A 16,153-nucleotide genomic window follows, 5' to 3' on the forward strand; every position below is an offset into this window, starting at 1 on the left:
GCCGTGGTTATTCCATAGTTTTGTATGAAAGCTGCTTTAAAATCGTGGTACAATATAGCTGTGTTTGCGTTGTCTAAAACAAAATCATCCAACCATGCTCTCTGTTCAACTGACAGGCAATATACGATTAACCGTCTCCAATGAGTGTCCAACTTCAAATCATGGGCGTTTAGTATGTCCTCGAACCTCATTAGGCATTCCTTGAGGCTGTTGAAACCAGTGTCAGAATTGGTGGCTGTGTTCCACTTAAATAAGGGCATGTTGTTCGGTACTGTAGAGCGCTTGTCTCCGTTGTTGTCTGCATCACTTTCCTTATCTGAATCTGATGTAAGATTTTGTGCTTCCAAAATTGTCTTCAACACTGATTGTCTTGATTTCACTTCTTGGTGTAAGCTATTTACCATATTGATATCTTTGTTTTTGGCGGAAGTAGCTACGACCAATTTAATGATTAAAGCATTCGTCTCTACTTTGAAATTGTGGAGGACTTCCGTGACATCCATGAAGTTGTCGAGATCCAGATCTGCGAGGGATTTCATATTGGCTGTATCTAGATCCATGTTACTAGAGTTGATGTTGGTGGTCGTTGTGGCTGAAATTTTGCCTGACGCACTGTCATTGATGTCGTCAGCTGATGTGTTGGCATCGTCAGAGACATCCAAAGAAGTAGTAGTAGTAATGGGTTCAATGACACCATTGTTACTAGAATTTGTACTGGCAGCTCTAGACCGCGTAGCGATGGTAGCGTTGAGCATAGGGTTTGTCATTGACAACAGTTTTTTTTTTTTTTTAAAAAATTAAAAATTGGTGGAAAAAGGGGTAACAAACGATAGTTTCAAATTATTATACTCTTCACAAAAAAAAATGTTCTATCAAACAAGATAGACAGTTTATAAGATAAAGAAAAAGGTAATTGTGAGACTGGGTAAATTGAATATCGTTTTATTATTGAATTAGAGGATGGTTTATATAGGAATTGACAAAGTCCTTTCGGTACTTGTCAATTAATAGAGCAGGCTGAGAGAATGATTTATAATGTGAACATATTGCAGTAAGCATGTGTGGACCATGCGTGCATTGTAAGCTGTGATATTATTTATAAGTTGTTTTTATCATTTGTTAATGCAGATGTTGCGTGTAAACCGCGTGTACGTGAGGTGACACAAAATAACTATTTCGAGTTTCTTCGCTAAAGTAACTCACAGAATAGTGCTTGTATACACTACGAGATATTTGTGTATACAACATCGAGGAGGAGGGGGACACCATGTTGTCGTGCCAAATCGTAACAAACAAGATCATGTTGACCCAATTGTAATACCAACACCACCAAGCAACCAAAATATGTCAGCAGCTCATCCCCATCAATCACCTGTGGTAGATTCATCAGATGACAAACCTGAAGTGGTGAATCAACAAGCAGATGCTTCGAGACGGGCGGGTCACACAAAAACCCAAGATGAAGAAGAAAAATGGTTCGAGGCTATGGAGGCAAGTAACATGGACGAGGTAGTTGATTCAAATACCGAGGTAAAGCAAGATACCATCAAGCAATACGATCCACTATCATCATCGTATAGACCGGATGAAGAGAAGGGAGCTACTGGTAGTAATGATTTTCAGCATATCCTAGATGGATACGAAAGTATATCTTCTGGTGACAATATCATCGATGAACACATTTCTGAAGCCAGCTCGCAAGGTCTAGAATCGACCCATTCATCACCCAAGAGTAAGCCAGCTAGGAGAGAAACTACTGAGGACAGCATATCACACACTCAAGCAGCACCAGTAGCAGCACAAGTTGAGGAAAAGCCCGTAGCACAAGTAGCCAGCTCATCAAAGGAAAAACTAGTTACACCTGGTAGTCCACACGCAATTAAAATGCAAAGTAGTGTCGATTTTTTAAAACAAAAACAGGCCAAGAAACGTGTCACACCTACAAAAATAATGCCAACCAAGGCCACTCCAGTAGCAGTACCTATTTGTGTACCCACAAACTACCCAAGTCAACCGAAAGAAAAATTCAAATTGCCAAAGGAATCAAGTTTCACCTACAGGTCAAAACCGCTATTGCCAGCAAAATTCCATGGTAATTCAGCAAGTATGGGCACTCCAAAGAAGTTTTTAGCCAAGCCAACTACAAACTACAAGGACACAACTAGTAATGAGTGGGGACACTCAATGGTCTCGGAAGGGGGTATTGTCGGTCCTGAAGATCCACAGGTCATAGCAAATATACCGCGTAAGCTACAGACGCGTCCTAGATTTAAGCCAGTAACGCCAGCGCGTTATAAAAGACAGCGGCTATTGAATCTCGTCCTTGTTCCGGCTCGGCCCTATTAAATAGTACAGTATAAATACCAAATGCGCATAAATAAATAAAATCATCTTTCGTCTTACTTAAAATACGACTGTACTCATAGTAGTATCTTCCTGCTATATATAGTACGCGTTTAAATAGTAGCTCTATACCTACGAATAAAAGACTGACAGTATGTCAGGCCAGCCAATAGACCAGCACTTAAACATACTAAGCCTGAGTCACTCCTACTTTGGAGAAGATCAGGACTAGTTTGATATATTTATCTTTCATGCTTCTATGGATTTTTTTTTAATTTTTTTTTTTTTTTTTTAAGCTCTAAAAAAGTTTTTGAAAAAGCCAAATCACGTGCCCTCACGTGATATTCACGTGAATATCACGTTTCAGTTCTCTGATTGGCTGAAATTATTTTGACTTTAGAAGATTCTTACAAGCATGTAAAATAAAATCAGACCTTTTTATCCCAAAGATATAAACCTAACAAATTACCATACCACCCTAAATTACAAGAAAGCTATTTATAAGCCTTTTATGAAGGATTTGCATCTTAAAGCACGAAATTCTCAATTTCCTGAAAAATGAGCCCAGACTTTCTTTATTAAATATGATTCCTTATTTTTTTGCCTACCGTTCTATAGTAGTTTTATATTTTTCGGTTAAGATTCTATTGAGATATGGCTGTTTTAAAATTACACGGCTTATTTCTTTTTTTAAGAGAGTCTCCTTCCGCGCATAAAAATTGCGCTGAAATTGTGGGGTACTTTCAACTCCGCTGATACTATTAACCTTTCTGGGCCATTGTTTTCTTTTCCCCTTTTTCGCTTCTTTTTTTTTTTATAAATCATCTTTTTATAAATCACTTTTTTATAAATTATTATTAACAAACTAAACAATGGGACCTATTAAAAACACGAGTGCTTACCGCGATTGCAAATGCTCAGAATGCAGAAAAGGCCCCAATGGCTACAAAACAGTTACACGTAACACTCTTTTGAACCATACTAAAGCTGATAAACGTGCAGCTTTAATTCTTGCAAGTATGGGTCTCGGAAATATTTTGACGCATTCACCTAAATTAAACCCTTTCTTTTTTTTTATTTGTTAGGTGACATGGAAGTTGATTCCAGCAACACTTATGGTAAACGATCTTATTTTTTATTTCATAAACATAAGCATAGTTTTTAACGAGTTCTTTAATTAAACACAATTATTATACCAGCCACTACCCCATTTGCAGTTGCGTCAAACCAAGACAACGATGACACCGAGAATGAAAGTGGCGAAGAAGATTTAGGCCAAGAATCTGATGAGGACGATGTTAACGAGGACATTGAACCTGAAGAAGGTAGAAGCGACGTTAAGCCCATTGTAAATATATGCGTTAACTTTTTTTTAAATAGATCCCTTTGTTGGGTTTTCCAACAATGCTCATCTTCCTACCGATCCTTTGGCGTTTATTTTCTTTTGACCGTGTTCTTGTTTCACGGCAAGTATTTAACCGACGAAGGTTGTGAGCTTTTGATGGTGATGCTCAATATTGCATTAAAGCTTGCCAACAGCGAGTACAAATTCCCTGTTCGTGCCGAGACATTTGTTTCTTGGTGTAATCTTGGTGCCACTGTGTATCATGGAATGAAAGAGCACGTCAGCTGTACCGTATGCCATGCCGTTCATCCTTATGACACCGAAGTTGAAAAAAATCGATTGATTGGAAAAAACTGCTCTTCAGTCGAACCTTTTCCTGGATCAACTCGCTGTGGCAATAAACTTTTCTCTGTCAATAACAGAAGCGTACTGAAACCAATTCGATCATTTTATTACAACTCACTTGTATCAACATTACAGGCATTTTTTTTGCGTGAAGGGTTTGTGGATGATGTGAGAAGATGGAAGTCAAGAACTGTTATTCCAGGAATTATGTCGGATGTTTATGATGGAAGCGTATGGAGGGACTTTAAGATGGATCCTACTGACGATATGCCATATGTCCAACAATCTGATTTCAATTTGATGTTGACAATTAACTGCGACTGGTTCCAATTGTATACAAACAGCGTATATAGCTGTGGTGGAATTTATTTAACCATTCAGAATTTGCCTCGCGACGTTAGAAATTTGAGAAAAAATGTTGTTCTTGTTTGTCTTCTTCCTGGTCCTGGAGAGCCAAAAACATTTCAAATGAATCATTATTTGCGTCTTCTTGTTGATGAATTGCTTTTGTTGTCCAATGGTGTTGAAATACAAACGAGAAATCACGGTATTGTTACTGTCAAAGCTGCATTGACAATGGTTGCTTGTGACCTTCCAGCAACAAGAAAAGTGATTGGTATGACCTCTCACAATTCAACCAATGCCTGTAATTACTGTACCCATCTGTTCGAATCAATTCCAGGTCATACTCACCGAAGAAATTATGCAGATGCGCCTCGAAATGATGATTGGATTGTTCGTGATCCAGTCACTCATCGTTTGGATGCCGAAATTTGGAAACGTGCTACCACTGCCACCGCTAGAACCAACTTGGAAAAGGCAAACGGTGTCAGATACAGTGAATTACTTCGACTTCCGTATTTCAATCCCATTGAATTTGTTGCATTCGATATTTGCCACAACACCTTCATGGGAACGGCAAAAAGAATGATGCGTAACATCTGGCGTGAAGAAAATAACTTGGTAAACAACCGAACAGAGCCATTGATTACCAAGGATCATTTAAAAGAGATGTCAAAGTCCAGCTCCCAAAACTTTGTGCTCCCTTTTGGATACGACGGCCTTTCGATGAGTAGAAAAATGACGGTCGGTGATGTCGGTTTTGGTCATGTCAAGAGTGACGAGTTTAAGACTTGGGTTTTGGCCATGTCGCCATACTTGTTATCGATGAGGCTGCCTAAGGAATACTATGACAACTGGATGGATTTTGTTGCAGCAAATGTTTATTTGTCTAGTCCGATGATCTCGCTGGAAGAAGTTGACCTTATGCACCACCATATGAAAAAATTCTTGAACGATTTTGTAACGACGTATAACGATCCAACTCTTTTCGTCAGCAATATGCACTTTCACAGTCATTTGCGTGAAAATTTGTTACGTTTTGGCCCCGGTCCATCATCTTGGATATTCAATTTTGAGCGATACAACTGTGATATAAAGTCCATCAAAACGAATCGTAAAGGCGCGGTAGAGAAGACATTTATGTTGAAGTTCTTACGTGCAGTTCATGCCAAAGACTATTACTCGACGCTGAACTCACACTTGATACTTGCATCGGATGACAACAAAAAAATAGAGAGATTGTTTTCGGGTGGAAATATTCACGGGTACGATGATGTTCATCCATGGGTAGAAAATGAGTACGTGGATTCCCTCAATGCTTTTTCACTTTACGAATTTTTGGCAATCAACCACGGCCATCATTTATGTTACGGTTATGAGCAGCTGCCACCAAGCGCACTCCGACGTATGAAGGTCAAGGATGCGATCCTAATGGATCCTGCAATTTTTAATCACTTGTTGGACTATTACACCGAAGTGTACAATTGCACCTACTCTGCTCCCACCACGGACAGAAACGTGTATCCTTTTGTGACACTGGATTTGTTCGGGTCTGTTTACAAGTCAATTGAATCATCTTGTACGAACGCACGTGGATCATACATCCGTGCGTTCTACCGCTTAAATTATGACAATGATATCATCATTGAAAATGAGACAGTTGGGGATCGTGCTGCTCGGCATTACAAATGCCTGTCAAATTCTGGTGTTCTTCGACCTGCGCAAGTACTGATGTTTTTTCGTCATTCTGCAGATGTTTTGGGAGATGATAATGTTGTCGAAAAAATAATGCACACGTTTGCCCTTGTGAGGTAATATGTACTGTCTTTTATTTTACTTAAAGTTTCTAATGCATGATTTTTTAATTAGATGGTTTAAGGAATCAGATATTCAATTGGGCTCTTTCGCTCATCATAATATGAGCGTTTATGCAAACGAATTTGAAGACATGTCTTACGAGTCCATCATTCCTGTTCATGTCATCCACTCTCCTATTGCTATCAAGATATCACATTTGACTAATATCAACATCATCACTAATTTAGCTCAAACATTATTCTTTTAAATTCTGGTAACATGCAATTTTTTTTTATAAACCTTACAATATATATTTTTCTTTCACATCATTTTTAGGAATGAGATAGCATCAAAGATGTTTTTATTAAGGCGTATGTATTATTGGAATAATTCAAGAATATTTAACTCGTATTGAAGGAGCCTCTCTGTCTATGACTTTGCGGTAATGAAGAAGCATATGGCATCAATTTGTCTTAATTATATATCACCGTTACTGCACCCTAAAATACAGACAACAAAAATCGTCGATTTGGGGTCTGCGGGAGAAATCACTTCGTTTGGCAACTTGGAATGAACAGTTACCATGTAATTCACTTTACACGTGTTGGGTCGCTTGTATTAAATACTGGTGTTGTGTTGAATGAACGCCTGTGATTCCTACAATTACGAAAATTATTAGGGTGACTACATGTAAGAGCGTTTTGGGGAAAGGTATTTGTATACGATTGGGAAACGCAAAGTAGAAAGTCGGGTTCTGCTTCTACAGTTTCAAGATCTGGAGATTCATGTGTTGACTGTTGGCCATGTTAATGTTCGTGGTAATGTCGAATGGTGGACCTGATTTAAACTTGTAAGAAAATAAAACTTGAAATAGTAATAAAGGAGACTAATATTTTTTTCATGCAGTTATCTGAAACATGATGTACATCACCTGCCTAATATGATTAAAGTCAAGCGTATTTTGCTTTAAGGTAATAAAAATTAATACCGCTATTCAATTAATTCATCAATGAAGGTGAGAGAGTATTTTTTAAGGTGTCGTTGATATAACATATTTTAACACGATACATATTTAGAAAAAGAAGAAAAAGAATGATTTATTAATCAAATGCCATCTCGGACGCCCCAACTTGGCAAGCGGCCAATTTGTTCAAAAGGAACAGACAATGATGGTACCTGTCTGATTCTACGAGGTAATGGTCTTCCAACATTTCTCTGCCCAGAAGGAGAATCCAACTCATCAAACATTTCGTTCAGCTATTGTATCATAACCCAAAGGTACGTTAGATCATTATGCTTTTTTTTTATTTAATACTCATTCTTTTTATTTTTACCTGATCGGATCTCCAACTGGGACGAAGGCTGGTGTAAGAAAGGGCTTGACCTTGATCATTGACTTGATCATCCTCATCCTCAGACATGTAGCCTTTTACAAGAAAAGCCCTGCAACTTTCTTTGGGATGAAACTTTTGAACAATGTCTGCCTCATACTTCAAAAAGTTGTCCTTTCTTCTTTTGAATTTCTGTAAAAAGGTAAAATTAGATTTACAATGATGTCAATTAAATATTGTACTTACGGCAGTCAGTCTTGCAGCTTGATTCTTCTTACGTGCAAGCTCTCCAAGTTCTTCTACACTGTGAGTGCGTCTCTTGCGGTCCGCAAACTTCAACCCCTCGAAGTTTCTTCTGATTCTCGTCTTGACAAGTTTTGTTTTCGTCAAGGTCATCTTGTGAAGAGGACGAGCAGGATTAAAGGCTTCTGCCTCCTTCAGTCTAAACCGCTCAAGGATATACTGAAAAATAGGGAGATTAATCCCCTTCATCACAGTGGTTGTGAAATCCCAGCCGTGAAGGCCCTTTTCAGTAATGCAGTCTTGATAATACTGACGAATTAAGGCCTACACGTAACAAAATTAACGACCATTTTTTTTTATCACGTTAGATTTACTTACACATTGTTCAGGGTCATTACCAGTTTTGGTGACATTACTTACAGCGGCAACCGTAGGATTCTCCAAAGCATAAATTCGAGTTTTGAGCCCTGCAATTTCTTGGGCCACAGTATCCGCTCTTGGGCCTCTACGAGCAGAAAAAGAAGCAGTTGCAACGTAGAGAGATGAGTTTGTTGAGGGTTCCATTGATTTGTTTAAATAAAAAAAGGTAAAGGGTATTTTATTTTATTTTCGTTTTCCTTTTAAATGAATAAATGGATATTGTGATCAGTGTATCACTGTCAAAAAAAAAAAAAAAAGTGATTTTTGACACTTGGGGTTGCCTTAATAAGCCAGATCATAACAATCTATAAACCCTAATTTTTTTTTTTTTTATTCTCATTCTTATCTAGGAGGTTTTTTTTTTCTTTTTTTTTTTCCTTTTTCCTTTTTTTCTTAACACTTTTTTTCGCAATGGTTTGCAGTAACTAGTAAGTCTTTAACTCTTCCTTATTATTCTTGTAAGTAACATTGCTCAATTATAGCTTCTAATTACAAAGAAACACTCCACCACACAGGTCCATGTTATAAAAAGTAAGAAAACTCCTTGCCCTTTTTTTTTTCTTTTTTTTTTACTAATGCTTTCTTTTTTTGTTTGGTTTTTTACATTTGTAGCAATAAAACTCTAGTTATGGTATTCTAGAAGCTCCATTGCCAACTGGGTCACTCTCCAAAAGCATGCTGTCTGTCAATTAGGCCCTAATTAGAAGACTGCTGGTTATGCATGTACACGGTCAAGGAGTTACGGCTTGTTTCTTATTCCAAGGGTATGAAAAGAAATACGCGTTTCTTTTCTATTACGTGCTGATAATAACAACTCTGTAGTTTTTTTAGGTCTACATGTACACGTTGTATTTGGTTTCCTCATTTAGTTGTATAAAAGGTACGGTCTATTACCCATTGACAGCCAATGAGACCATTGCTAATTATTTGAATAGTCTCCTATTCCTTCAAGTCTCTTATCAAGAATTTGTATATCTCACAACGTCTCTTAGTGGTATGATACCCATTATTTTATGTTGTTCCGTTTGTTTATTTTTTTTTTCGGGTAGATACTTCCATTGTGCTACGTCTAGTACCCCCATCTCTATCAATACCAAGCCCTGTCTGTCTGCTGTTTCTATTAGCGTTTACTTTGGGTAGGGCATACACATCATGTTGTATCTTGCAATTACTTAACATGTCTATTTAGAATGACAAGCGACCCCATGTCCCATCTCTCTCTCTGTACCAAGCGCGCAATGGTTTTTTGTATGTGACACATTCGGCTTCTCCTTCTATTCATCTCGGGTAAGACATGCATATCACCCATAAGTGTACGTGTTATTAATTATTTGAGTCATAGATTACTGCTTTCTTTATAAACGTTCAAGTCCTTGCTGATGCTCATGCTATAGTATATATGGGTTGTCTTATAGTCTTTTGGGGTAATGTTTACAGGCCATCTTATATAAGCAATGTATTTAAAAAAAATTAAACTATAGACCACGGCACCTCTCCACTTGCTAGTTGACTCCGGGTATCGCATCATAAAACGCCAAGGAAGACACGGTTTCTGGACTGTAAGTAAGACATGCATCATCGTCCGTAGTCAAGTTTACTGAATTCTTTTTCCCTTACCTTTTTAGATAGTGCCGTGCCGTCTAAAATCTCTTTTCTGTCGTATACAGACTCCCTTCTTTCTATTCTGTTCTCGTTTCTCTATTAATGGATCGTGCTGTGATGCCTCAAATTCTATCAAATAAAATCACTTTTCTGACCATAAATCCAATATTTTTACCCTATCCAATTTGTATAGCCCTCCAATCGCAACAGTAGTAGTGATATGGATTTAGGCATATGAGCTATTTTTGAACCAATAATAAAAAACGAAATGTAAACAATCTGTAAAATAAAGCCAATAACGTTCCATCATCTAAACTATATGACGAATATGAAACCAATGATACTATAGCATTACTATGAGCAATCAATAATTGACCCAGTAGTATACATCCATCTATAAAATGAAAACCAATAGATGGAGAATAAAACTCCTGAACTACACCATGATCATTAGATATTTTAACATGAGATCCACCATGATCAGGGTTTATTTATGCAAGATTACATATAAATTTATGCCTGAGAAGCAACAAGCTCATCATAAAATTAAGCCCAAACAAGAGTGCATTTGTACCTTACCTTTGCAAAGATCAATGCAAATTTAACCCATAGAAGTAAATAGATCAGGGTTTTTCTAGGCCTAGATAGGGATAGTTTAAATATCTATCTAGAGACTAGATAGATACTATTGGGGTACGCATCTAGGGAAATGATCTGCATAAAAATTGTAAATATCTAGATGTGCACAAAATAAATATTTTAGATCTTTTGTCTAACCGGGCACAAGATAGACATAAAAATCAGGAAAAATAAGGCCTCCTTCGGGGGAGTGAGTTTAAACCGGTTAACCCGGGCCGGAGAAAAAGACCAAAGAATCAAGTGGATAAAATAGGTTCTGAATCTAAAAATAAATAAAATAACTTTCTTTTCCTTTTTTAAACCAAAGTATAAGTTCCCTACTGACTGATATCTGGAACACATCAGTTTTCGTATTCAGCCTAAGCAATATCGAAGACTGACAAGTATGTCAGTCTTTTATTCGTAGGTATGGAGCTACTATTTAAACGCGTACACACGACATAATGGCGCGTTATGTTAGCAACGTACATGTTTGATATGAGTAAAAATATTTGAGGATTTATATTGATTTGAACGAAGTTCTCGTATAACTAGTGATTGGGGTTAATAACTACTTTTTAAATTCTACTATGTTGTAGAAATAATTAAAAGGTATATTTTTGCAAGCAAAATTATTCAAATTGAATAATTTTTGATGGAGCTATGAACGATAGTAATATTAACAGCATGTAATTTTTGTTTGGGGCGAGAATTTTTGATGTAGGGGTAGATAGGATTATTGTTCATCCCGGAGTTTAAAAAAAGTTTTTTTTTTTTTTTTTTTTTTTTTTTTTTTTTTTTTTTTTACCGCGTACGGTTGATTTCTCAGAGTATGTCATTGTATGCGTTATAACTTTTTGGATTCCTCACTATATTAACATGCATTACACTGCGGCGTAATAAAAAGAATAATTTAACCCTCAAAGTGACTTCCAGTGCGCTGTATTAGTAGAAACCCCATGCCTATTTTTTTTTTTTTTTTTTTTTTGGGGGGGGAGGCGGGTAGCATTTTGAGCTGCGCTTTTTTTTAATTTATAAAAAGCCCAAGTGAGAATCGAAAAGTCTTAAAAATTAAGTGGGTGTTGACTGAGAATCGAAAAGTCTTACAAATTAAGTGGAAAAATAATCACTTAACTATGTGTTCGTTTTATGAATGCTGTTAGTCATAATTTCTGAAATTCAAGCTTGGTTTTACTTTCTTTTCTCGTATCTATTTAGCATGAATTCGTATTGGAATATTTTGTAATTATGTAAGACATATTTATTGGGCAAAAGATGGTTCATCATAAGTTGTTGATATCATCACAGAAGCGAATCCATAGTACCAGGTTTTTATTTAAAGCAGTATTTATAATTTGAAACAGTCAGCACACAACATCTTAAGAATACATTGGAAGACTTCCAAAACTCCAAAATTTAATTTTTAACCGGGATTTAAATATTTTCTCCTTTTTTTGGATTTGTGTAACCATTTTTTAACTTGATTTTAATTTAAAAATTTACAGCCAAAGTTTATTGAGGCCCCCCCCCCTCTACCAAGGTCAAATTTTAACTTTTTTAATTTTTTTAACTTTTTATTTTTTTCTTTGGCGCTTATTCTGTTCATTACCCTCAGAAGAATGACTTTCTTCGGCGGGATTTATCTAAGCATAAAACAATTAGGAACTTTGCCATACAAAGAATGAGTGCTTTTATCGTTCTTACCTTCGCAAGTATTTGACCAAGAAGTCCCCTCATATCATTCACCTATTCCATTTATATAGTTAGATAATCTCATTCAATAATAAGTAATGCGAGAATATAAATTGTTACCTGGCTGCTCATCAGCTCCAAGCTGCTCTCCAACGATGTCAGACGACTTCCATAGACGTCATTACCACCGGCACCAGGAGAGTCTTCTGAGCTCGGACCTTCCATGGTCTTGATGGCCGCAGACATGTAATGAGCAAAAGTGTCTGTGAAATCTTGCAGATTACTTGCCTGCGCGGCCCTCGTCTTTCTTGGTATGGGTGTCGTACGAGAGACCGAACGAGGAGAGGAAGCGTGTTGATCGTCAGCAGCTGCATTCTCCACAGCCTGCTCTTCGATTGTTGGAAAGTTGTTTCCTCCCCCCACTGCCGTGACCACAGTCTCTGCCTCCACATCACCATCTTCGAACTCATCATCAATTCCTCCTAGCTCAGCTTCGGCCGTTTTAAGCTTGATCAGCTCTTCGATCTCCCTTGCCTTTACACTCAAAGGTCCCCTACTTGGAGTACCTAGTGGATGATCAACACTTATTGTTAATAGTTGTAAAAGAGTATCATCAATTAAACCTTTACATACCTGTAGGTGACTTCGCATTTTTGAATCTCCCAAAAAGCGCCTTGAGTGACTTGGAGTCACGGTCGTAGACTTGTACGGCCACTTGATTGTTTCCGGTTCCATTTTGGCTGGCAACTTCAACCATTCTCTTCTTGAAAAAAACTTGTACAAGCTCCCATTCATCAGCACCAGTAGGTAACTTATCCTGAACAGCTTCGAGTAAAACGTCTTGCTCGATGGCTGAAAATCTGTTTGATCCGCTTTTGTTTCCCATTTTGTATGAATAATTGGTTTTTGTTTGATGTGAATTTATAAAAGTAATTATAATAAAAGAACATGTAAATATGATATCAACCATCTCTTAAATACTAAATACTTTCGAGACAGTCCCAAACAAAGCATTCTTTTCATAAATTATATTGTTTCATATATTAAAACAGGGACAGAAATTGATTAAACTATAAAGATTACTTTTATTTATTCGATTCTTTTTTCATATCTTCCTTTAATACAATAAACAAGTATGCCGTCAAGTAAAAAACAAAAATTCAATTTAATTACTACTGCTGCTTTTTCGGCTGCTGTTATATGCCATCTGTACCATTTGGAGTTAAACCGCTGTATTGCGGACCAATCCTACATAAACTCAAGAAGCTTGCGTAATCCTTCCGAATCTGCTGCAACAGCATTAATTAATGGTCGTGATCGCAAATCTTTCCTGTGCCATTTGGGATTGACAGTGGAAGCTTTCGAAAATTTGTATGAAGAGTTTAAGCTACAATATCCTAATGAGTGTCCAACTGGACGGCCTCGTGTTCTTGATGCCAAAATGGTTCTTGCTTTAGTCTTGATGTGGCTCCATAATACAATGAAGCAAGAGACGTTGGGTATGATTTTTGGTGTTCCTGCTGCAACTGTTAGTAGATCCAAGAACATGGGTATTGAAACGCTTTTAAAGGTGTTTAGATCAAAACCAAATGATCCACGATGGAAGATTGGATGGCCCTCTTCAAGCGAAAAGGCCGAGTTTAACGAAATGGTTTTGTCAAACACAACCAATGATTTCGAAAGAGGAGTTCTCACAGGTGTTTTTGGTTTTGTTGATGGACTCAACCTTAGGATCCAACATCCTGAAGATCCTTTGGAGCAAAATGCTTATTACAATGGATGGAAAGGCGACTGTTTTGCTTCTCAAGTAATCGTTTTTACTCCAGATGGATGCATTTGTTATGTCAGGTAGAAAATGAAAACAGTTTTGTTTACAAATGAATACTGATAAGCATGATTACATATATAGATACAACTGTCCTGGTTCATGGCATGACGCACAAATTTCTATTCCTTTATATAGAGATTTGCTCTCTCGTCGATGCCCTGAGCCTTTCAAGATCCTTGCTGACTCTGCTTTTCCTTGCAAAAGGGAATTCGCATCAAAGGTATTGAGCGTTCCCAAGGAAAATGCAATAGGTTTGAACCGAGCTGATCGCGAAACACAAAAGAAGCACGCAGTCATCACCAAACATAGACAAGCCGTTGAATGGGGAATGAGATGTCTTCAACAGTCGTTTGGAAGGCTCCATATGAAGCTTCCATCACACAAACAGGAAAGAAATGACATACTTACTGTTGTGTGGAGATTGCATAACTTCCGAACAAGGCTTGTTGGTATAAACCAAATTCGAACGGTATACTACGGTACATGGAACTACAGAAGAAATGTTCTCGAAAATAGAGTTCGAAGTAATTAAAAAATTATTGTGCAGTTTAATTAAAATTAATTTTTGTCTAAACGTTTTGGAAGCCTTAACGATTTTAATCGGAAAATGCTTTAAGCGAAGTTTAAATTAAAATTAAAATCAAGGGAAAAAAGTTTTGGAAGTCTTCCATTATCCCGAGCCTTTCGCTTAGTTTTTATGCAGTAAGATTGAAGTGAATTAAAAATATTGATATGTCTGATCATAAATCATCAAGTATTACACTCCTCTTCAGTTGAATACGTTCTCACGTTGTAGTCATATCATTTCTTTTTCTTACTGATAATAATGGGCTTTTACTCTACACTAGTTATCAATCTGACATCTTTATCCTCTTTATTTTATAACGAACTGATAAAATTCTAGACTCATAGAGATTATCGTTATTAAATCCTGCGAAATTAGCTCTCGAACTTTACTGCTGGTCAAAGGCTGGGCATTTAAAAGTTTCAAGACAGATACAGTCGTCCGGTCGTGACGAGAGTAAGGAACATTAGGTGTTATTAGGCCTGTTTTGAAACTGTAGCTGCATTTGGAGACAAAAGGCGTTTTGATTTTCTAAACTTTTTTATAATGCTGTTAAAATGGAAGCTCCAATTATTTACGTTTTTGGGTGTAAAGTACATGCTTCTTCAAATCCAATGCAAAGGTCAATAAATTTGTGTTTGTTAAACTTGTAGTGTTCGGGGCTGTGTGTTGTCGATTATAAACATGAGCAAAGTAATGTATGATGTTGGACTAGAAATCATTAAGAAAAAAAAAAAAAGAAAAAAAAAAGGTAAATAAAGACAGGAAAAAAAGAAGTCATATTGGGGGTGTGGGGGGTCAAGCCCCAAAAAAAAAAAAAGTTTGTTTATCTGGCCATAATTATGAATTTTCGATTTTTATCAAAGGGTAATTTCTTTAACATAAAAATACAGAGACGTCTCAAAAAAAATTCCCCTTCTAATGGTGCTAGTTTGGTAAAGATAGCTTCAGAATTGATGGTTTTACATGTTTTTTAATAGATGGGGGGTGTCTCTGTGTCTGGGTTTTATTTTGATTTTGATTTTTTTTATGCCTATGAATGGATACGATAAATTGTCAGTTAATGTTATTTCCCCATACTTTAAATATCCCACGTATATAAAAAAAAATCTCATTCTAATGGTACTACTTTCATCGCGATAGCTTTAAAACTGATGTTCTTGCACGCTTATTATAAATGGGGGGATTGTTCTGAGTTCCAAAAAGTATTGATTTATTAAAAAAAAAGAAAAAAAGAAAAAAAGAAAAAAAGATGATACTACCAGCTCGAAATCGTGAGCCAAAGTCATGGTACAAGACTGATCTCGGGACTCCTAATGCGTAAAGCTGTGATCTACGTCGTATCAAAATTTGGTCATGAAAGGTCAAGTTCCCGTCAAATAGACGGTGGATGTGAGATGTCGGTTTCGTCGTTTGTATGATGGATATGATAATAAAGTTGGATAATACATTATCAGAAAAACAACGCAGTCTTGTTGATGATACATTCACTAGATTATTCAATAGGAAAGATAACTGTCATCAGTGTATAAGCGCCAATAGTGATGTTCATTTTTTATCCTTATCCCAATCGTCATTCCTCCAAGTAACTATAGTGACGCTGATCTGTTTATAGATAAGCAATATTTTATAGACATGGTCTGAATCCGTCGTAATGCCTCACCCAAAATAATGTTATTCAG

General features: G+C 36.8%; 4 protein-coding genes across 4 annotated transcripts; 1 reads left to right on the forward strand and 3 right to left on the reverse strand.

Annotated features, from left to right (window-relative positions):
• On the reverse strand, positions 1 to 1,241 carry EV154DRAFT_322985 (uncharacterized protein; the record flags this gene model as incomplete). Its single annotated transcript, XM_051594956.1, has 1 exon — positions 1 to 1,241. A coding segment is annotated over exon 1 (767 nt), but the record flags the coding sequence as incomplete, so codon positions are not given.
• Positions 1,242 to 1,251: 10 nt separating this feature from the next.
• EV154DRAFT_322989 (uncharacterized protein) lies at positions 1,252 to 2,496 on the forward strand (the record flags this gene model as incomplete). Its single annotated transcript, XM_051594957.1, has 2 exons — positions 1,252 to 2,349; positions 2,430 to 2,496. A coding segment is annotated over one exon (1,095 nt), but the record flags the coding sequence as incomplete, so codon positions are not given.
• Positions 2,497 to 7,276: 4,780 nt separating this feature from the next.
• Positions 7,277 to 8,310, reverse strand: EV154DRAFT_566740 (uncharacterized protein; the record flags this gene model as incomplete). The annotated part of the gene is made up of 4 exons (XM_051605972.1): positions 7,277 to 7,429; positions 7,507 to 7,695; positions 7,750 to 8,070; positions 8,125 to 8,310. 4 exons carry the CDS (start codon positions 8,308 to 8,310, stop codon positions 7,277 to 7,279), a joined length of 849 nt encoding a protein of 282 aa, XP_051454472.1.
• Positions 8,311 to 11,960: 3,650 nt separating this feature from the next.
• EV154DRAFT_484459 (uncharacterized protein) lies at positions 11,961 to 12,964 on the reverse strand (the record flags this gene model as incomplete). The annotated part of the gene is made up of 4 exons (XM_051598655.1): positions 11,961 to 12,029; positions 12,091 to 12,132; positions 12,199 to 12,644; positions 12,712 to 12,964. 4 exons carry the CDS (start codon positions 12,962 to 12,964, stop codon positions 11,961 to 11,963), a joined length of 810 nt encoding a protein of 269 aa, XP_051454473.1.
• Positions 12,965 to 16,153: the final 3,189 nt, after the last annotated feature.

This window comes from Mucor mucedo, assembly GCF_025094135.1.
Source record: "Mucor mucedo strain NRRL 3635 chromosome Unknown EV154scaffold_92, whole genome shotgun sequence".
NCBI classification, from domain to species: Eukaryota; Fungi; Mucoromycota; class Mucoromycetes; order Mucorales; family Mucoraceae; genus Mucor; species Mucor mucedo.